The sequence below is a fragment of the Hippopotamus amphibius genome, chromosome 3 (genome assembly GCF_030028045.1).
Source record: "Hippopotamus amphibius kiboko isolate mHipAmp2 chromosome 3, mHipAmp2.hap2, whole genome shotgun sequence".
NCBI lineage: Eukaryota > Metazoa > Chordata > Mammalia > Artiodactyla > Hippopotamidae > Hippopotamus > Hippopotamus amphibius.
Genome location: NC_080188.1, coordinates 20,494,740 through 20,517,233, shown reverse-complemented (window position 1 = coordinate 20,517,233; position 22,494 = coordinate 20,494,740). Strand labels below are relative to the sequence as shown.

The following is a 22,494-nucleotide window of genomic DNA, read 5'->3' as shown; positions in this document are numbered from 1 at the left end:
ACACAAACAACTACATTTGTATGCTTCTGTTTATATGAAATGTCCAGAAAAAAGCACATTGCTAGAGACAAAAAGCAGACCATTCATTACCTGGGGCTGCGGTAGGAGCAGAGATTAACTGTAAACAGAAATGAGAAACTTTCAGGGATGATGGAAATGCTCGAAAACTGGATTTCTGGGGATGGGTTTACAACTCCCTTTACTAAAATAATAGAATACTTACCATGGGTGAATGTTATGGCATGTAAAACTACACCTTAATAAAGTCATTAAGGGAACTGGGAAGAAATGTAATCAGAGGGAAAGATTAGGAAGAAAATTCATATACAATGCACGCTTTTAAAAGTTTGAGGAATAAAGAGTATAGCATAAGGCAGAAAGAAAGGAAGAGCGGGGAGAGAGGTAAGAAAGAAGGAAGGAAAAGGAAGGGAGAGAGAAATATCATATATATTTGAAAGCCACCTTTTGTGATGGTTCAAGACTATCAGGAGAGACCCCCGTGGAAAATCCATGAAGTGAGTGGAGTTTGCACAAGTAATAATGAACTTATGGCCTCTATACTGTCCGCATGTGTCTTTAAAGAAGGGACACAGGCCCAAAGCATCCCACAGAAGCAAATAAAGGCATGGAGGTAAAAAATACTAGGCCTGGTCTCTGCGTCAACTGTTATTCTTTGTTTATTTCAAAGACGATTTTATGGGTCTTAAATGTTAAAATAATAATTATCATAAAGCTCTCAAGTGTGGCTTCCATGTTTTCCAAAGGAATAAGAAAGGGAGCCTTCCAGAGTGATGTGGCTCTGTTGGTGGCATTTCTGAGCAGGAGGAGCTACAGAAAAAAATAGTTCCAGAGAGAAGCAGCCAGCAGGTCATACTTGAAGGCCTGGAATTCTTCACTACACACAAAATATGAATTTTCAGTACCATGGGGATTTTTTGTTTTTGTTTTTGTTTTAGCCGTGAGGAGCAGCTTACAGGATCTCAGTTCCCCAACCAGGGACTGAACCCGGGCCACGGCAGTGAAAGTGCCAAATTCTAGCCACTAGACCACGAGGGAACTCCCAAGTGCCACGCATTTTAAGGACATTATTTTTTTAATCATAGTCATACAGTTTGGATTTCTGTGACCTTCTGTAACAATGAGCAAAACGTGCAGGTCAGATTTCAATACGTGATTACGGTTACGCATCACTTTACCTGTTTATGTTTCACCAAACTGGTGCCTGCTGATGACAAGCCCCAGCAGAGCTAGGAGCGTGTTCGTGAGGCAACTTACGGCTGCAGGCTGGACCGGGGAGCAGAGTGACCTGACACGCCCCGGGGGGGACGCAGAGGGAGCACGTCAGTTCCTGGAACATCAGCGGATTCTTCACACTCTCAGGCTCAGAGGTGTGGGGAGGGCAAGGAACTGAGAAGAACCAATGTGACTTGTTGCCCGGGCAACCACGGGGGTCCGGGGTGGGGACCACGAAGGAGTGGTTTAGAGAGGACCATCAGGGCAGTCCAGTGACTCTCAAACATGTTGCAACACCTCATTCCGTCTGGGTTTCCTTTTGCTGCGCACTTGGAGGCTTGAATCAACACCCATTTCTTAGTGCACGGTTCTGTAAGCCAGAAGTCAGCACGGGCTGGTTGGGTTGTCTTACTAGGGGTCTTACAGGGCTGAAATTAAGGTGTCGACTGTATTTCTTTCAGGAGGCTCTGGGGAAGAACCTGCTTCCAAGTTCCTTCAGGTTGTTGGTCAGATTCAGTTCCTTCAGACTCTAGAACTTAGACCCTTACTTCCCCGCTGTCAGCCAGGGGCCACTCTCACCTCCTGAAGGCCGCCTACATTCCTTTGCCAAGAAAAGCCTAGTCCTTTTTAAGGACTAGGTCAGGGCAACTGAAGATAATCTATCTTTATGCCAATTTCTTTGGGAGCTTAATCACATCTGCAAACTCCCTTCAAAGCAGCACCTAGATTTGTGTTTGAGTGCCCAGGAGAAGGTGTTTACACACCAGGGCCTGGGAGGGCTTGGGGGCCACTCTGGAATTCTGCCTGCGACAAGTGACTTAGGAAAGCCTCTCCAGTGTAGCTAAGTGATCCTCAGGGCAGGTGGTAGCAAGCCCTAATGGATGTTTTAGAGATTCGTGGGCAAATATTTTGTTGTGGTAACGGGGGTAGGTTCCATCAGCATTTCATATTCGGGGCCAGGTTGTGGGAAGACAGCCGCGCACAGGAATTGTGCTGCATGTTACACAGCTTTCAAATGTTCCTCTAGGTATTCACGTCGATGAAAAATCTGTGTATAATTGTCTGAACCTCAATTTTTTTGCACGGTGTTTGCACTGAAGTTTCCATAAACACAACAGTGGAAAAGTCGGGGGAAGAATGTAATTACTTCATTTGGGACCTTACCAAGATTTTCACCATTTGGGGAAAATTCCATGACCGGTAACAAGGCTGCTTGTGGAATCTGAACTGTCAATGCGCCACTGCAGCTGTCCCTGTGATTCTAAGTATGAGCCTCACCTCACTGTATGTCTTCCCATGTGGTGATACCTGGGCACTTACCTGTTGAAACATTATTTTCTTTAAATTAATTTCTTAAGATTATGTATGTAGGTAGGTTATATTAGCTATGAACTCCCTCAGGATTGTAAAGGGGGCATTTCAACATAGTGATTATAATAAGAGGCCACGGATCTGAAGAGCTGAGAGCTAAAGGTCTTCTGCGTGCGCCTCCTAAAGCTGGGATTGGCCAAGGGCACAAATGGTGGGGCTTGTGGTATATAAACTCATGGAGATGAGGCACTTCAGTGAGCTTTGACTTGATTTAGTTGTTTTATTTAAAAAAGAGGAAACTGAGGCCAGAAAAGGGAATTGGTTAATGTCACCCAACTACTTAATGCTGGACCAGACCCAGTTCTCTTAATGTAAAGGTCAAATCCATCCATATGAAACTACTTGAAAGAGAATTCCCTAGTGGCCCAGGGGTTAGGACTCAGTGCTTTCACTGCTGTGGCCCAGGTTCAGTTCCTGGATGCGGAACTAAGATCCCACAAGCTGCCTGGCATGGTCCAAAAAAAAAAACTACTTGAAAATAAAATTAACATTGTGTAACTGAAGTGTCGAGAAGAATATTATCCTAAAGATCTGTTATAACAATTTAATATTATACAATTAAGTCCACTATTTTCTAATGTTAAGATATTGAAAGCCAGATTCTACTAATGTAGAGCTGATTATAGAATTGGTTATATCAAATCAATTGTATTTGGGATAGTATCTAACTCAACATCAGCAGAGGAAGCATTTATATAATGAACTTGAAATTTGAAATTATTCCTTATTTCTATTTTTCTGATAAAATAAATAGAACCTGGGAAAATATCTGAATAGCCCAACAAGCAATTCACAAGGCTGATTTTAGCCAATCTACACCAGAACTGGTTAGTCCAGTCCAAAATACTGGGCCGAAATGAAGGCCCAAGCACCATCATACTTCTCCATCTTGAAGTTGCCTTAAGTTTTCCTTTGCTGCCACCTACTGGATATGATGAACATAGTTAAATAAAGCTTTTGCCTTCCTATGCATTGCATTTTAATGTGAAATAGGGAATTCAGGTATTGGCCACTCATTTTGGACTTAAATATCCAAACACTGGACATTTAAAGGTTGTTTCCTCTAATGACTAGAGAAACTTCAATGTCAAGCAAAGCAAATAAACCTATGAATCTTCGTTTTCAAAACCCCTCTTCTGTCCTTACAAAAAGTTAAATCACGTTGGACTCCCTAGGTGGTATAGTGGTTAAGAATCCGCCTGCCAACGCAGGGAACATGGGTTCAAGCCCTGCCCCAGGAAGATACCACATGCCACAGAGCAACTAAGCCCGTGCGCCACAGCTATTCAGCCTGCACTCTAAAGCCTGTGAGCCACAACTACTGAGCCCATGTGCCACAACTACTGAAGCCCACATGCCTAGAGCCCGTGCTCCACAACAAGAGAAGCCACCGCAATGAGACCATGCACCACAATGAAGAGTAGCCCCTGCTCCCTGCAACGAGAGAAAGCCCATGTGCAGCAACGAAGACCCAACACAGCCAATAAATAAATCTAATAAATAATTAATTTTAAAAAAAGTCCAATCTTATGATTCCCTTCTTAAAAATCTGTAGCCTACAAGAGGGTAAATACACTTGCATTACTCATGTCTTGATGTTAAACAGAATGTGCCCCACTCACTGCAAAGAATGAGGTACTGATGCACTGGGAGCCACGAATTAGGATAATAATAATTAGGAAAAGTTGCTTTGAAAATGGGCCCTTATCCCAGGAAATGGGGGACACTTGGTTGCTTGGAATTTCAGCTGCATTAAAAAGAGATGGATGCAAAGAAGATAGCTGGTAATGAGCATTAAAACTACAGCACTTGCTATATTCTAGCACACCCCAAAGCACTTCACAAGTATTCTCATGTGCCTTCACAACAACCCTTCGAGGCAGATACTGAACCACTTTACAGATGAAGAAACTGGGGCTTAGGAGGGGTTAAGTTGACCAAAAGGCACCTATCTGGTAAGGGCCCGAGCTGATGGCACAACCCTCAGCTCTCAACTACAAGCTAAGCTGCCTGGAGTGGCCCCAAGAGACCACAGACAGTGGAATTGTCAAGAGCCAGAGCCAAAGCAGCACCCTGGATCCATGTGATCAGTCTTAGCTCAATAAATCAGAGCCAGGAGGAGTCTAGGGAGACAGAACAATTACACATCATGTGGTATCCTAGATGGGATTCTGGAACAGACAAAGGACATTAGGTGAAAACTAAAGAAATAAAGTATAGACAAGTTAATAATGTATCATTGCTAGTTCATTCATTGTGACAAATGTGCTATTATACTAACGTAAGATTTTTAAAAAAATAAAAAGCCTGTCTTTTAGAGAATGATTAACACTGTGGGAAAAGCACCTGACTCCTAAGAGTGAAGAGATGCGTTACTATAAAATTTGAATCAGGTTAAGGATATTAACATGACCAGGGTAAGGAAACCATCAAGTGACTTAAATTGTCCAAATCGAGATATTTTGTACTAGGAGAAAACATTATCCATACTATCTCATCTGCTGAGACGTCTCTACTCCTCTTTCTCCTTTGTTCATAAACATCACATACACACACACACACACTCCTCAACTCCTATAACGGTTTACGTTACATTAATAAAAAATGCTCAAGGCATGGTCATGTGCTGAGCTCTACATGCCTTATCATAGCTCCATCCTCCTAATCCTGGGAGAGGTCCTGTCATTCCCATTCTACCAGACAGCCTGACCACACAGGCAATCCACAGCATCCCACTCCTCGCTGCTACGCCAAGCCGCCAGGTCAAGCACGAAAAGGGTGAACAACTGAATGCTATGATACAAATGAATTAATAAGATCACATCATTCAAGGGGCAAAGAAAGTAACTCCCAAATGTCAAGTCATTACTGAACTTGGCAGGGTGTGCAGGAAACTGAACAGCTTCCAAGTAAGTTGAGGTTTAGGAGAACACAAAGATGACCATTTAAAAGTTATAAAGTAGCCTTGTAATGAAGCCCATGGAGACAGAAGACTAAGTCGCACTGACTTCAGTTATAAATTGAAGAAACTTGGGAGGTGAGCTAAACTAACCAGCAGCAGCTTATACAGAATTCCATCAGTAATTCATCTATTACAGTCCTGGAGAAAAACTTAAGCTTTTTTTGTTATAAAAGTATAGCAATTTTAGAAAGCTTGGAAAATGAGGATATAAAGTTAAAATCACTCATAATCTCAACACCCAGAGACAGGAACAGACCCATGCTTTTTAAGGAACTGTAAATGTCACAAGGACACACTAGCCAGGGTGTTGGAAGGAGCCATTAAAGTGTGAGGCCCTAAAGCTTACATTTCATTCACCTTAAGGCAGGTCCACCTCTGCCCAGCAATGATCATTAATATCGTGGGCTCCCAGTGTGCTTGGGTTTGAATGTCAGCAACATCCCTCACTAGCTGAGTAACCTTGGGCAAGTGGCTTAAGCTTCGCTGTGACTAAGTTTAATTTAGAATATAATAAACATTTAGCTCTTATGGTCCTGTCTTTTCTAAACACATATGCATACACATTTTACACATCTATCTCCCTAGTTTCAGGCATAGACATTTTTTCATGATCTTGGGTCTTGAAGACAGACCATATTGTACTGAACAGATGTGTAACCTAAATATTCCTCAACTGAACAATTTGGGTATTAGTTAAAAAGGGGGGGGATACCTAGCATCAGGTGATTTTGCCTGTTGAAAGCACAAGTCACCTTCATTACATTCCCTAACACCATGCAGAAAAATAAACTCAAAGTGGATTAGAGACCTAAACGTAAGACTGGATCCTATAAAACTCCTGGAGGAAAACACAGGCATAACACTTCTCGACAGAAATTGCAACATTTTTTTTTTTACCCATCTCCTAAAGCAAATAAAAGCAAAAATAAACAAATGGGACCTAATTAAACTTGAAAGCTTTAGCACAGCAAAGGAAGCCATCCACAAAACAAAAAGGCAACCTACTGAATGGGAGGAAACATTTGCTAGGGATAAAACCAATATGGAATTAATATCCAACACATATAGACAGCTCATATAACTCAGCATCAAAACAATAACAACAAAACCCAATTAAGAAGTGGGCAGAACTGAATAGACATTTTTCCAAAGAGGAAATGCAGATGCAACCGGCACGTGAAATGATGCTCAACATCAGTAATCATCAGGGAAATGCAAGTCAAAATCACATTGAGACATCACCTCACACCTATCAAATGCCTATCATCAAAATGCCTATCATCAAAAAGAACACAAATAACAAATGTTGGCAAGGATGTGGAGAAAAGGGAACCCCTCTTACACTGCTGGTGGGAATGTAAACTGGTGGACAACACTGTGGAAAACAATATGAAGGTTTCCCAAAAACCTAAAGATAGAATACCATATGACCCAGCAATTCCACTCCTCGGTATACATACAGGGAAAAAAATCAAAAACACTAATTCTAAAAGATATACGCACCCCAACGTTCAAAGCAGCATTATTTACAATTGCCGAAGTATGGGAGCAAACTACATCTCCAACAGATGAATGGATAAAGATATGGTGTATACATACAATGGAATATTAGCCATGAAAAATGAAATTTTGCGAGTTGCAATGACATGGATAAACCTAGAGTGTATTATGTTCAGTGAAGTAAGTCAGAGAAAGACAAATACTGTACATGACTTAAATGTGGAATCTAAAAAAAAATACAACAAACTAGCGACTATAACAAAAAAGAAGCAGACTCACAGATATAGAAAGCAAACTGGTGGTTACCTCTGGGGAGAGGGAAGCGGGGAACAATACAGTGGGAGGGGCTTAAGTGGTACGAGCTATTAGGTATAAAATAAGCCACAAGGATCTATTGTACAGAATGGGGAATATTTTATAACTATACATGGAATATAACCTTTAAAAACTATGAATCACTATATTGTATACCTGTACTTACATAATACTGTACAGCAACTATATTTCAAAAAAAAAAAGTTACCTTCATTGGCAAAGAGTGGTAACATTTTAAAGAATGTCAACTGGACACGATCTTTGATAAATCCAAGATGTCAACTAAGAGGGTTTACTGGAGAAACAAGAACCTCTGAGTTGCACAACGTCAGGGGGTACTGCCCTCACACAGAACACAAAGTTGATGCTACCCCCTGGGGTTATACATGGCCAGGGTTTCAGGGAGAGCAGTGGGAAAGTTGCTGGTACTAGAGGGAAATTTCAAGAAGCCAGGCCCTTCCCAGGCATCTTCACTCTGTGTTGTCCATTTTAATGTGACACAGTGAAGATGTGGGAGAGGATAATTTCTTTGCCCAAAGTTACTGCGAGGCAGGGTGGAGGTCAGAGACATCTGATACGTCCTGAAGTCTGTGATACTGACTCCCAACCGAGGACAGCTACCTCTAGGTGGTCAGTCCACGGTCTGAATCCTGATTTCCCTAGTAATTAGCAGTGAGAACTTGGGCATGTAACCTAACCTCTGTGTTTCCTCAGTAAAACTGAAACTTCTCTGCACCTCCAGGGCTGCAATCACCCACATACATCAGCTATTACAAGAGCTTCCATGGTATGACACGCTAAGGTATGTTAGAGCTTGAGAGCATTTTATTAAATATGCTTCTGGTGCATAAAGTATAAAGTCATAGCTACATTTAGCAGTATAATTTGTACTTTCTGAAACCAAAAGCAGCATTTTCACCAGCTCTTATTAGCAGGAAGGAGCCTTGTTCTGTTTCTTTTCCCCTAAGTCAATCTCCAAGGTGCCTGTATGAAAGTCACACACCAAGTTAGAACTGAAAATGCACCCCCCTGGCTTCAACTCCAAGCAATTAGAATCACCAGAGTCACTGTGTATTTAGTTTTCTACATGAGAAGGATGTTAATAGTAGTGATCACTTTTCTCCTAGGAATCAAAATATCCTTCACTTAGAAGTCGGAATCAGAAATATCATCACCACTGAATAATCAGAGCTGAAAACGTTAAGGCAGCTGAGACCCAAGCTACCTGGGCTCCTGGCAACAGACAGGAGAAAGATCTTCTGTGAGGATCACACTAAGAGCAGGTCTGTTTCTTCCCCACAGTTAATTTCTGTAACTAGAGAGTAATGGTTATATTCAAGTACTGTTGAGAACAAATGTCACTTAACATTTAATGCAAGCCTGTAAGTTACGTATTAGTGTATCCTTAACTATAAGATGGTTAAGGTTTAACAAATGGCAAAGATTGGTTTTTTAAAATCTAATTTCTGGAAAGTAAGAAACGCTAAAAAAAATAATAAAAAACAAAAAGCAAAACCCACGTTGCTTGGGGTATGTCAAAGGGACACAGGATCCAACTGAAATAGTTCTCAATGGCCAAAGCTAGAACCATTTGAGCAAAATACTGGAATTTATAACCCAGAGTATAAAATAGCCATGAGTTCATACTGATAGAAATGATTAAATACAGGATAAGAAACAAATCTCTCGCAAAAGATTTCCAAATAATTTATACAGATACTCCACCTTCAAGAAGATAGAGCTTAATTCAACTCCCTACTCCTATAGGGTCGGCTGTGCATAGACTTCTTTCCAGTACACAGCAGAGGCGGGTGAGGGTGTCGAAAGCAGCTTCACTATGGAGAAACCTGACAAGCATGATCCAGCCAGCAGATCAAGGTTAACGTTAACCAGAAGGCATGGTGATGGTTTGTACCCTTGATATGATGTGATGAGACCCGCACTTTACCTGTGGTCTTCCTCCCCCAACACTCATAACCCTAGCCTAATTATGAGAAAAATATTTGGCAAATCCCAAGAGAGGGACATCCTACAAAATACTTGATCAGTACTCCTTGAAACTGTCAAAATCATCAAAAGAAAAGCCTGAGAAACTGTCATGGCCAAGAGGAGCCTCAAGAGTACTCTGGATGGGATCCTGCCAAAGAAAAAAGACATCAGGTGAACACCAAAGGAATCTGAATAAGGTATGGACTTTAGTCAATAGTACTATCAATAATGGTTCATTAACTGTAACAAATGTATCATACTAATGTAAGATGTGATGGGGGAAATGGATGAAGGGTATGTGGGAACTCTAATATAGTCTCAATTTTTCTGTACATCTAAAATTATTCTCATAGCATAAGGAATATAGTCACTAACACTGCAATAACTTTGTAAGGGGACAGAGGGTTTCTAGACGTATCGTGATCATTTCATAATGTACTTAAATGTCGAATCACTATGCCGTATATCTGAAACTAACACAATACTGTATTGTCAACTATATTTCAATAAAAATAATTGCTCCAAAAAACAGTCTATTTAATTTTTTTTAAGTCTACAGGTACGCACAGTAACATAATTGTATAGAAAAAAGTCTAGAAACACATTAAACCGATATTTTTATGGTAATTTTCTTCCCTGTACTGTGTACGTCCTTATATGGAAGATATATATGTAATTACTATGATGTTTTGGTCTATAGTGGGGGAGAAGGAAAAATGAAAACCAGTTTAGGCTTATCAGCAGAAAAATTTTATTCCTTTTAAGGACGATTAAACCACATCCAAGGCCTTAACTTACAGACACCAACGAAAGGAGCCATTAAAGCATCAGATACTGAGGTACAGGACACACAATGAGGGAAATGCTTCGCCGTCGGAGGCTGACACCAAACTTGCTCGATCGCCAGCTGAGCTCTGCTAGTGCGTGGGCGAGCTTGAGGGTAAGCGCTTATCTGCAGAACCGAAGGAGAACAGCTGTGCTCTACAAGTACGGAAGCATTTTAGACCATATAGGTAGGGATATACTTTCACGATGAAGGGAACGGGGGAGAAAGCGAAGTGCGCCCCTCGGGGCTTTAGGCTGCCTTGCAGAGGGCCACGGCAGAGAAGCGGACCTCCCCTTGCTCACGCTCAATGAATTCTCTGCAGACCTTGGCGGCGTCCTGAGAAGGAGGAATGTTATGAATTAAGGTCTAAACAGCAACAGCTCAAAATGAAAGCTTCAAGGAGGAGGTATTAGTAAGGCCTGTTAATGCCTAAAGTTCACCCTGACCAACCTTAAACCTCCCAATAAACTTGAAAACCAGGGCTTAAGGCAAGAGGGAAAAAAAATCAGGTGATGGGAAAGACAAGGACTCACATCACAGGTTTGGCTCCAAAAGCTTTGATTCCTTTATTATTTCTACCAAATACTCCATGCTTCTGCCTCCTTGTGCCTGGTTTTGACAAGAAAACTACACTCTTGGTGCCCTTTTCCTCAAATCCAAAGAAAGAAAATTGATTTCTCTTCCATAAGGGGAAAGGTTCTAACTCAGAAATTCTGAGTAGAGACAAATTTATTCCAGGAAAACATTTTATAAAACAGGTTTAAAGTTTAAATACCTGCTATTCCAGATACAGGTAAGTGATGGATTCCTAGATATTTAGGGAATGACATGTGTTACTAATTCTAAGACCTAGATTACAAAGATTGGGAACAGAAAATTGACCCCAATGTTACTTGTGAAATTCTAGGGTTTAAATGCCTTGGGATCAGAATATCAATCACTGTTCAATTTGTAAAAAGTCCAGTGGAAAGAAAGCCCCACCAACAATACTAAACATAAGACCTTTAAGAGGACAGTGGATACTCTATGCCAGAGAACAGTCGTGGAATATCAGTGCCCAAGGTCTAAAAAACCACCAACCTGATAATGAGTTTTGGCCCTGAAAAAACATCAACCCCACCCCGGTTTTGTTCCTGCTTTGGAACCGCTTAGAAAAACTAAAGAGGATCTGTAGAAACATCTACATTTTATTCTATCAGAATTTTTAATATATGGATATCCCAGACCTGCCTTCCCCAAATCCACTTTCCTTTAGGACCCACGATGTTGATTCATGTTAAAGTGTGCCTCTAAAGACGACAGACATCTCCTACAGACGATGAGCAGTGACCTAATTCACTCAAGTTTAGGATACCTGGGTTAAGTTTATGTATTTTCTCACCAATGTAACAAGTTAATTCGGGGTATAGTTCAGACAACCTAAAACACCTCTAACCATACAGAACCAGCCTTACTTAGGATAAGAATTTCCACTATTAAGATGCTGTTTTCTAGTCAATTAATTTTAAATGAGATTCTAATTAGTTTTAATGAAAAAAAGCTTTACCTTCCTCATACCTCATAAATTCTACTCACATAAGTTTTAGGTATCCTATACAGGGCACATTTTATGGTACAGGCATACCTCATTTTATTGCATTTCACTTTATTGTGCTTTGCAGACACCGCATGTTTTTTCAGCACCACTTTTCCAGCAGCATTTGCTCATTTCATGTCTCTGTCACGTTTTGGTAATTCTCATAATATTTCAAACATTTTCATTATTATTATATTTGTTATGGTGATCTGTGATGAGTGAGCTTTGATGTTACTATTGCAAAAAGCCTAACTCACTGATGGCTCAGATGATGGTTAGCATTTTTTTTAACAAGATTTTAAGTTAAGGTATATACATTGGTTATTTTAGACATAATGCTATTGCACACTTAATGTACTACAGTATAGTGTAAATATAACTTTTATATGCACTAGGAAGCCAAAAAATTCAAAACTTCTCTTTATTGTGATATTCGCTTTACTGCAGTAGTCTGGAACTGAACCCACAAAGTGAGATGTGCCTGTATTAGTACAGTGTTAGATAGCTGTCAGTATGCACCTAGGATGCTTTATTAGAAGGACCAGTCTTTCCTCCAAACAGGTCATAACCAGAAATTCTGCCCCTGTTCTTATTCTCTCCCATAAGTGAATCCTGACTCTCATGCAAATCCCCACTCTGCTTCTCTAGGTCTAGTTCTCATTCCATATGACTATTCCATTTACCCTTGGTATATCCAAGAATTAACTCTGACTGATCTCAGGTATATATGACAGCAGGCTAGAGAAAGTGACTGTCCCTCCTAGGATGGCATAATTTGGTCCACTAACACCTTAAGGCCATCAGGTCTATGATGTTCCAAAGACAGGCCTATTATAAAGGTAGTATTGCATACAGGCTAAGAACACAGACTCGAGACAGACTGTCTAGATGTGAACCATGATTCTACAGTGTGCCATTGACCTCATGCATCACTTACTTCTGCACCTCAGTTTCCTCATCTGTAAAATGTGAATAATAATAACTACCTCATAGCTACATTAAAAGGATTCTACAAAAGAGGTAACTAACTTAGAACAGCACGTAGCATGGAGTCAGCAAACTGCAGCCTGTGGGCCAAACCCAGCCTGCTGCCTATTTTTGCGAATAAGGTTTTAGTGGAAGCGAGCCATACATGTTCATTTAGACACTGATTATGGGGCTGCTTTGAAGCTGTATTCACAGAACTGAATACTTGCAACAGAGCCCATATGCCACACAAAGTCTAAAATATTTCCTGGCACTTCACAGAAAAGTCTGCCAACCCCCCGCCTGCACACAAGAAGCATGCAAAAAAGTTTAGCTGTTATTATGACAAATGAAGTACCTTAACATCATTTTTAATTTTATCACAATTAAACCATTTTCCATAACGGCAAATTAATTCAACTCTGGAGACTGATTTTTAGAGAGAAGAGGACTAGTCTACCAACTCGTGTTCAGAATTAAGAGGTGTCTGCAGTCACCTGTACCTGGATAGTCACAGTGACCCTGGATCTTAAAGTCCTCGTCAGGCATGTTTTGAATTTGCTTCTTTTGACCTGTGAGCAGTGGACCATGTGGGAAGAAAACACTCACGGAGTTAACTGCCTAACCAGAATCCACTGTATGCTAGCTACAGGACTGACCCAAATCCAGCAGTCAGAGAGGGACTAGGATACGCTTGGGTTGCTGTTCCGTGAGTCCGAGTCATTGGCTATGATGTAATCTGACAAGAGGACAACAGTCACCTTAATTCCACAAGGAAGTAAGCAATGGCTTTCAGGCTAAGTCTAACTGTGGGCTAAAGATAGCACATGATACAGATTAGTCAGGGCTGCTCTAAAGGAGCCTGTTTAAAACTCTTTGGTATAAAATAAAGAAGATAGAATTACTAACATGACCTTTAAGCCCTAAAGACTGCTCTTATTCCAGATGATTGATGCTGCCTGTACCAAAAAAGGTTTGTACTTTAGAATAGACAAATTGGCTAAAGGAATATGGGCCCTAGTGGAAAGGGATTCCGAAGGTTACCTGCAGCAGTGAGTCCTCGGAACTAGTGCCATGGTTCACCGGAAAAGGCATCCGTCCATCTGTAACAAAAAAGCCAGGCATGTCAATTTTCTCTGCATGTTTTCTGTCTACTGTGCTTGTCCAGCTTAAAGGCAAGTTTTAGATTCTTCCAAATACCACTGCCACTCCCCCACAATGGGAAGACTGGTTACGAAGCAATAGGCTGGAAATAACGTTCAAGTGTTCCTAGATATCCATCCCAAGTAATTCTAATCTACAAGCACCAAGACCACACAAGTCCAGTCTAGCTACCCTAGTAGAAGGGCTTGTGCCCATCTCTCAGGAAGCACCCCAGAGCACAAGTCAGAAGCAGTCTGTGAGGTACGGGGAAGGCGGAGGCAAGAAAAAGGGATCCTTGAGATTCCATCTGCCCCTCAATGACTGCTGATTGGCCCCAAGTTTTCTTTGCCCCTGCTTGCCCATAGGTAGTGTCTTGGCTTGAGACAACACAGCTGTAAATCTTTCTCCACTGATACAAATGAGATGACTGCTTAATACAGAGATGGATGATCTTTCTTGTTGCCATAAACCAGCTAACAGAAGTTACCCCAACATGTCTGAATTCTTTTGACACAAACTAGGTCACATTCAGGCATTTATCTCCTTCCAGAAGTATCTGCTATCTGAAAAGGATGATGGTAGAGACCCTACACGGGTGATGCTACAGTGGAAGGTGGAAAGAGAAAATCTGAACATGTGTACCTTGAACTGGCTGATCAATTCTCTTTACTGGTTTGTGATTAAAGCCATTCATCCCGCAGGTCAGGTTCCTGAGGGAGGTGCTCTGGGTATGATAAAGGGTTAAGTGCCCCCATGAGAATACTCTGGTGTTCTGGCTTCATAAACGAAGATATACTAAGTGCTCCATAAAGTCACACACCAGTACTATACGAGGAATTATGTCTGAGGGAATGCAAGCAGCTACATTAGATTCCAAAACTGCAGTTAAACGTACCAAGTTCATAGAGGTGGCCATCCACGTTGTTAAACAGAATAAAATGAAAATTCACTTTGTCATCTACCTGAAGAGAGTCAAGATATTTTTTCGAAAATAAGTACTTTTTTGTATTATATATTGCATTTAAAAATTAAGCTGAAAGAAAAAAACTAAGATATAAATAACAGTGTATAAGTTTAAGATATACAACCTGTTGGTTTGATATACATATTTTGCAATATGATTATAAGCAGAACTTAACTTGTTAAAAATAAATTCTCTAAGTGGAATATGCTTGAACCAACCTGCCTACATATTATTTTAAATGATTATAGTAATATTTATTTCCAATACACTAGGTCCTATTCTAAGACCATTAAAGTAGTTATACAGTAACTGGCAGAACTCTAAGACTTGCTTTTATCTGAGGAGGAAATTAAGGCTTAGGGAGGATAAGTACCTCACCCAAGGTCAAGACTAGAACGTGGCAGAGCAAACTATGGTTATACAGACACTATCACTGACTTAAATCTAATCAACAGTTGACTTAAAGGCTGTGTTAAGATTAATGGTACATTTAAGTCATCTAGAAACTTTTAGTCCTTGCTGGTCCAGCTTACTCTCCAACAGACTGTGAGAAGAGTATCTGAAATGTTCAGTTACGAAGAGGGGTGTCACTCACTCTATTAGATCTATTTGGATCTAAATAAAATATTATCAGCCTGAATTTATTCAAGACTGTGTCAACTGCCAATTAGATATTTTGAAGAGCCATTTTTATGAACAAGTCTGGTCAAGGCATTGTTATGGTAGAATTTTCTGGCATTCATCAGCCTTAGGTAGAAACACATGCTGTGTTCCAGTAAGAGGTTCTTGCACATATTTCTGGGTTAACACAGGTGACATCTGGGCAGCCGGGCTCTAACTTGGGAGTATTTACCCGACATTGGCCTTCCTGTGCCACGGCATCATGGGCTGCTTGGATGGCCTGCAGAAAACAGAGAAAAGTTAGCACAGAAACCTCCAGCGTTACTGAAAATGGATATTCTAGAAGTTCTCTTCCTACCTCATTCTTTTCAAAGCATTTTGCCCTGTCTTCAGGGGACAACTTCTCTGTTTCAGAAAGAAACTGTTTCAGAACTGACCCATCCTCTTTAAAAAAAAAAAAAAAGCATATGTTAGTACAGGTATAATGCAAATGACTGCACATCTATTGCTGACTTAAGTCATTGCACAGTCAGTCACGTTTGGTGACCTGAATTTTTACCATGGTCTCTGAAGACGTGGACGAGCTGTCCCTTCTTCCCCAGTCTCTTTTTCCAACCACTCCCTCTCATTGCATTCAAGCCTCCAGCATGCCAAGCTCTTCCGCACATCCTCCCTGTCCCCGACCCTTCCACCTCCCACCTCACCCTCATCTCTCAGATCTCTTACCACCTCTGTAACAGCACTGCTCCAATTGTCTCACACATATTTGTAAGACTTTCAGTGCCATAAAGGCAGGAACTGTCACGTCTATTGCTGTTATCTACCAATGCACAATTAACATTTATTGCATACATGATGTAACAATAACATTCTAATCTAGTAACAGTTCTCACACCAAGACTTTATTTCAGGGTAGAAAATGCAGTCTCAGAAATATGGTTATCCAGAGAGACATCAACCAAAAGATCTTAAATAGAAATGCAAAGAGCCTAACAGTCTGGCCTAGAGACAGCTAACCAGCTGATGGCTGGCATAAGCATTTTGTCATTGCTCAGTGTGGGTGAGTCTGGGTTGCAAGAGCAACTTGTATTTCAAAAGACTTCAATCTGAACTTTCAGCTCTAAACGTAAAAGTTTTGTTAAATGGGGACTATTCAAAATTTGGAAGTTATAGGAATCCTCTAAACTTTATGAGGAGGGCTGTGACTCAGGTTAAGTCTATGGCACCGTCATGACCATGTTTACACAAGAGTTACAGCATCTGTGCGACCTCAGGGACACAGTATTCTAAAAACAATACTTACTGCAGAAGAAATAAAAAGGATCAAACTACAACTTTTTAATTACTCACTAGTCAATATTTGAAAAAGCAACTTTTAGAAGACCTGGACCTTTATGGTCAGACAAGCCTTTTTGTTTTTTGTTTTTAAATTTCAGAAGTGTACCAACAGTAGAGTCTTGGCCACAATTCCCGTTTAAATTAAAAAAAAAAAAAAAAAAAGGCATTTGACCTGCTACAAGCAACAGCATGGACTCTTAGTTGAAGTTACTCAATTCTCAGCCACCCTCATCCACTGTCTAAATCAGGAGTTGGAGAATTGCCACTTTTTTTGTCAAAAAGTTTTATTGGAACACAGCCACATCCACTGCTCTACATCTTGTCTATGGCTGCTCTTGCACTATAAAGGCAGAGATTATATGGCCCTCAAAGCCTAAAAGATTTACTCTCTGGCCTTTTAAGAAAGCTTGCTGACCCCTGGCCTAAATCATACACAATGCCATGTATTTTAACATATTTCAGTGTTGTTAATTGCACTTCTGACAACTCAAGGGCGGAGACTCATCTGTTCTATATCCTCCATGCATCCATTGGAGGTGAGCTAAAACCCTGCCCGCTTTGTTCACAAGTGGATCTTTCAAGGTGCTGGCCTGCGGCTAGGCCTCCCTGCAGGATCTCACGCTGTGTCCTGCTGCTTTAGGCTGTTTTGGTTCTCCTGTTCCTTATGAGACACAGCACCATTAAAGAAAGGTCCTAGAGGTTGGTATTTTATGCCTTAACATCATCGCTAATTCTTTAGAACTGTTGAGACTAGACCGGGAGCACATAAAAATCACAACTTGCTGTCTGCACTTGGAAGAGCCCAGGGAGAGAGGCCGTACACAACTGTGCTGTCACCCGTTCTGCCTCTCCAGGTGGAGGAAGCCACACCATGCTTCTTGGAAAATGAGTTTCCCTTCCTCAAAAGAGAGGAACAATGAGAATTCACCCACTGATTCTATCTGCATAAGTAGGTTTTCAAAAAAAAATTTAAGGCAATGGCTTTGCCGAATAGACGCTTGGGGGTGTTGGAATGAAGCATTATGGTTAATTAGAGGTCAACTAGAGGATGACTAGCCTCAAAACCCACTCACCGAACTCCAGTTTGTCCTGATTATTGGCCACTGCATGAATGAGTCCAATGGTTCCACAGGAGTTGCCAATGGTCTGCTTCATGAAGTACACCTTAGGACTGACTTCTTGTCCCTTCAGCTCTTCAATCTGCTTTTTCCTGAAGTTCTCATGCTGTAAGTACAAAAACCATTTTTACATCTCAAAATGAAAATGCAATTAACAGATGGCAGCACAGTGAGTTCTAGCACCTAAATGGAAACACAAGTAGGATGTGTGACCAGGAGCCTTGGTTCTAGGTGCTGGCCGGTGCCCAGAAAATGGCCCGTCTGCTTCCCACACCAACGGTCAGCCTGTGGGGTTCTGAGAGGTTCTGACTCTCCACCCTGATACTGCAGTGCAGTAGTGGGCTTGGATAGTGCCCAAGCCTTTGTCTAAACACCACTGCAACCTTTTAGCTTGAAATGGATGGCATGCTGAAGTCAGAAAAACAGACAAGTTCGTTACTTCCTTCAACACCAACGACTTTCACACAGGCATTCCAATCGAGTGTTGGTAGGTTGAATGCCCAAGAACACCAGCTAGTTTATACCTCACTATTTTGAAGTTTTGCTTCTGTTCTGCCCAAGTACATGTCTCTTCAAAAACAAAACTAAACAAAGGAGCAATTTAAAGAAATTAACTATTTCCTCATCCTTTTTTAGGAAGGAAAGACAACTGGTCTAGGGTACTGGGCTGTAACTTCACAACACTTCTCATCCTACAGGAGGAAGATGTAACTCTTGTTTGTCCTTGCCAACTATATAGTTTGAGGAGACTAGTTTCCTCAAAGTATTTTTTTTTTAAACAATTTATTGGCTGCGTTGAGTCTTCGTTGCTGCACGTGGGCTTGCTCTGGTTGCGCTGCACTGGCGTTCTCTAGTTGCAGTGAGCAGGGGCCATGCTTCATTGTGGTGCATGGGCTTCTCATCTTGTTGATGAGTACGGGCTCTAGGCGTGTGGGCTTCAGTAGTTGTGGCACGTGGGCTCAATAGTTGTGGCTCTCAAGCTCTAGAGTGCAGGCTCAATAGTTGTGGCGCATGGGCTTAGTTGCTCTGCAGCATGTGGGATCTTTCAGGACCAGGGATCGAACCCGTGTCCCCTGCATTGACAGGGGGATACTAAACCACTGCGCCACCAGGGAAGTCCCAGCATTCTCTCTTTGTACAGTAATTTAGTGGGCTTGTCTGGCCCTTTCACTAAGGAATTTTAAGAGACCTTAAAGGTATGACTTAGTTAAAAGCAGGGTGCTGACGCTACAGAAACACTAATTTCTGACAACCAGTATAAATCATATGGAACCCCAGACGTACATATATTTCTAATTCTAGTAGCCTTGCATTACTGTACACGGAACTGAAGTTTGAGCCTTGTCTGTGGTACCATAAGAGGAATAAGCTCTCTTGTCCCGCAAGATCAACTTAAACTCCAACTAGTAGGAAGTCCTAGTATCTACCTACCGGATCCTTGAATTGAGCTACTCATTGACTGTTAAGCATTTTCACTTTTCTAAAAAAAAAGGTCTAATTTTTTTGTAATGGGATGGCATCAACCTTCAGGGTTGTTTGAGCTCTTGCGATGGAGACATTTCTGTAAATATTTCATGATCACTTAAAATGTTTTAAAAGTAGTCCATTTAGGATTTCATAATATTCTTGGACATAATGAGATGCTTTCTAAATTAACATTAGCTTGTTTGGAAGCCAACCTATAAAGCTCAACTTTTCTCTGAATTTGCTTCAGTATTTAGCCCAGCAGGTGTTTTGTATCACAGAATGGGCATTCAATAAATCTGACAGACTGAACTGGAGCTAAAGGACAAAGTATCGAGCTCTTTCAAACCTGAAACATTCAATCCAGAACATTCTCTAACCGAGAGCCGTTTGATCCAGGAAAATGAGAGCAGTGGGCTTTTGCAAGACGAACACGTTGCACCACTGCCTCCCAGAGGCCTTGCCTTTGAGTGCTGCTGTTCAAAAACTCCGAGTCATCATGGTTCCTCTAATAAGAAACCTCTGTGAGAGGCTCGAGTAAGAGAAGACTGCGTTGGATTTGATCAACAGGGAAGGTAATTTGACTTGCAATTATTTGGGAGCTCCATTTTCACCTAAGTAAAGGCTTTGGCAATAACAAACATGTCAGTGGGATGATCCTAATAGCTTTAATAAGTGTTTTTCACCTACAATACTTAGCCCATTTACTAGGAGGAACGCCTGGAACTTCCCATAGGGCTTAATTTATGCTGAGGATGCTTCTAGAACACCCAGCCTTAGGATGGTGCTTAAGTTCACTCTGCTTGGAATGGTGCCCCATATGCTAATACCCTAAGTTTCATTAAAGCAAAATCCAACCACTCCTAAATCAGGGGTCGCGTGACAGTGATAGGAGATAAACAAAGCCATGCTAATTAATGGGATTCCATACATCCAAGACAACAATTACCCCAGCTACCTTTCATATCTGATGCTCAGTCTTTGAGGTACACATATCCTTGCACACTTGTAGAAGGAAGACCATCTAAAGGGACATGAGAAAGCATCTCCAAGACTGGTCTAATGCCTATCTGAATATTCACTTAGCTATAAGGTCAGAGAGGAAAGAGGTTGAGAGTTAGAAGGAGGTTCCCACACAGGAACCATACACAAATGATTAAGCTTTAGAAAAACACATTGGAAAAGACTAAAAACCAAGTGTGTAAGTTGTAGGGAGTGGAGGGCTGGGAAGAAACCCTGAGTCCACTGAAGACCCAGGCAGTAGAGGTGCAAAATTAAAGAACCTATTGTTTTCTTGTGGTTTAGGCAAGCCCTCCCCCTCCCTTTTACAGCAAGGTGGGAGCCTGAGAACCAAAGAATAAAACGACAGGTTACAGCCCTTAAAGGAAAACAACCAGCCAGCCATTTCTTGGCGTGGAAGGCTCAGAAAAGCCTACGTTCTAACTGCACTCATGAGTAGGATGAACCGTCTTCCGGGATAATTGGGATGATGGAACGGAGATGCTGCTTCTCCTCCAAATTCAAGGCAATACTGGATGGATGAGCGACCACGCAACACACTCCATTACGACAGAACCCCAGTGAGTAGGTACCATGAAAGTGCGAGCTCCTCCCTCCATCCCCCCAAGGAAGGGGCAGTCCGCCAGGTCTGGGAGCCCAGACCAGGACGGGAGGTGAGCCTACACCGTCCTCAACGCCTCCCTCCGGTCGGGGGGCAGCGAGCACAGCGTGCAGGGTCTGCGCGCCCCGGGCCCCACGCCCTACCTGGGCCGTGAGAGGGAAGAGCAGCAGCAGCGCGCAGGCAGGCGCTGGCACCGAGCCCAGAGACTCCTCCTCCAGTCCCAGCACGTCCTCGAAGCGCCACTGGCTGGCGACCCCCAGCCGGGCCAGCACCTGCGGAGAAGAAACAGGGCGGCCAGGCGCGGAGACCCGCGAGCGGCTGGCACCTGCCGGGAGGCGGGGGAGGCGGGGCGGGCTCGGCATCCTCGCGCCCCTACCCAGGCCTGGGAGGAGCCCCGCCCCGCCCCCCAGCCCAGCCTGGCGCAGTGACACAGCACAAAGCGCTGCCCACACGTGGCTCCCGCGACGCTCGGGCGCCCGAGTCCGCGCGGCCCCGCGCCACGCCCTCGGGAGCTCGGCGCCGGGCTCGTATCTGGGCGCAACCTCCTCCATCCCATCTCTGAGCGCTTTCGCAGAGTCACCGCCGCCCCCGACGCAGGGGCAGAGGGAGGACGCCCCGGCCGCGCCCCAGCCCCGCAGCCTCTGGAGCGCGCAGGGCGCCGCTCGGTCCCGACGAAACAGCCGGAGCCGGTGGGCGCCTCCGCCTCGGGTGCTCCCGGGGGACGGGGACAGAGGCAGCGCGAGACGTCACTCACTTTGTTCAGCATCTGCAAGGCAAATGCAAAGATAAAAGCAGTCAGCGATACCACTACCTGGTGAGGGCTGACCCTCGGCCCTGCGCTCCCCGGGTAACAGTCCATCTGACGCTCACCTCCGGGTTAATCTCCATCGGTTTGAGCTGCATCTTCGCGAACCACGGGAAGAGCCACAAGGCAGGGAAGAGGAAAAACAGCCAGCGGAGCCGCCCAGGCTGCCGCTATAAAGCGCCGGCCTGACGCACTGTGGGTGCCTGCGCAGGGGGAGCAGAGGCACGACCAAGCGAGGGGAAGCGGTCAGTCGCCGCCAAATGGGCACGAACCTCCCCCATGCGCAGCGCGAAGTGGTACGGCCAAGCCCCCAAACCTTGCAGTCTCACTTGCTGGTGAGATAATCTGGTGGCTGTGGAGACAGGTTTTGTTGGTGGGTGTTTCTTGAGTGTGTGGAACCGTCCTTTTGATGGAGTCTAATTTTTTGCGAAGTTTCTGGAAACCCATGCTTTCGACCATCCCAGTTACCCGAAAGCTTACAGTCTCTGCAGCATTGAGAAAAAGCCCAAATTCAACAGGTATATATTTAATGCGAATATAAATATGTCTCCCAAATCTAGAAGCAGTTTGCATTTGACATTAGATAATTCATCCTCCATGTTAAAGCCAGCCGGCACCGAGGTTCGTTTTTAATTGACCGCCTAGAATAAAACAGTCTGTAATATAGCAGATATTGCATTAG

At 42.8% G+C, this 22,494-nt stretch overlaps 1 protein-coding gene across 2 annotated transcripts; it reads right to left on the bottom strand.

Annotated features, from left to right (window-relative positions):
- Positions 1-10,103: 10,103 nt before the first annotated feature.
- On the bottom strand, positions 10,104-22,232 carry UCHL1 (ubiquitin C-terminal hydrolase L1). Of its 2 annotated transcripts, XM_057727623.1 has the most exons (9): positions 21,878-22,232; positions 21,762-21,773; positions 21,151-21,279; positions 17,878-18,028; positions 15,825-15,910; positions 15,699-15,746; positions 14,777-14,843; positions 13,783-13,841; positions 10,104-10,532 (listed from the first exon to the last, which is right to left on the bottom strand). In XM_057727623.1, exons 1-9 carry the CDS (start codon positions 21,908-21,910, stop codon positions 10,446-10,448), a joined length of 672 nt encoding a protein of 223 aa, XP_057583606.1. In that variant the 5' UTR covers positions 21,911-22,232; the 3' UTR covers positions 10,104-10,445. The 2 variants fall into 2 exon arrangements, with proteins under 2 accessions (XP_057583606.1, XP_057583604.1); XM_057727621.1 differs by lacking the exons at positions 21,762-21,773; positions 21,878-22,232 and having other exon boundaries at positions 21,151-21,730.
- Positions 22,233-22,494: the final 262 nt, after the last annotated feature.

Coding starts and splice junctions, on each gene's coding strand:
- UCHL1 (XM_057727621.1), bottom strand. CDS start 21,558: ATGGAGGAGGTTGCGCCCAGATACGAGCCCGGCGCCGAGCTCCCGAGG. Junction 15,747..15,824: donor AATGCTTTGAAAAGAATGAG/GTAGGAAGAGAA, acceptor TGTTTTCTGCAG/GCCATCCAAGCAGCCCATGA. Junction 10,533..13,782: donor CCGAGGACTCACTGCTGCAG/GTAACCTTCGGA, acceptor CCTCCTTCTCAG/GACGCCGCCAAGGTCTGCAG.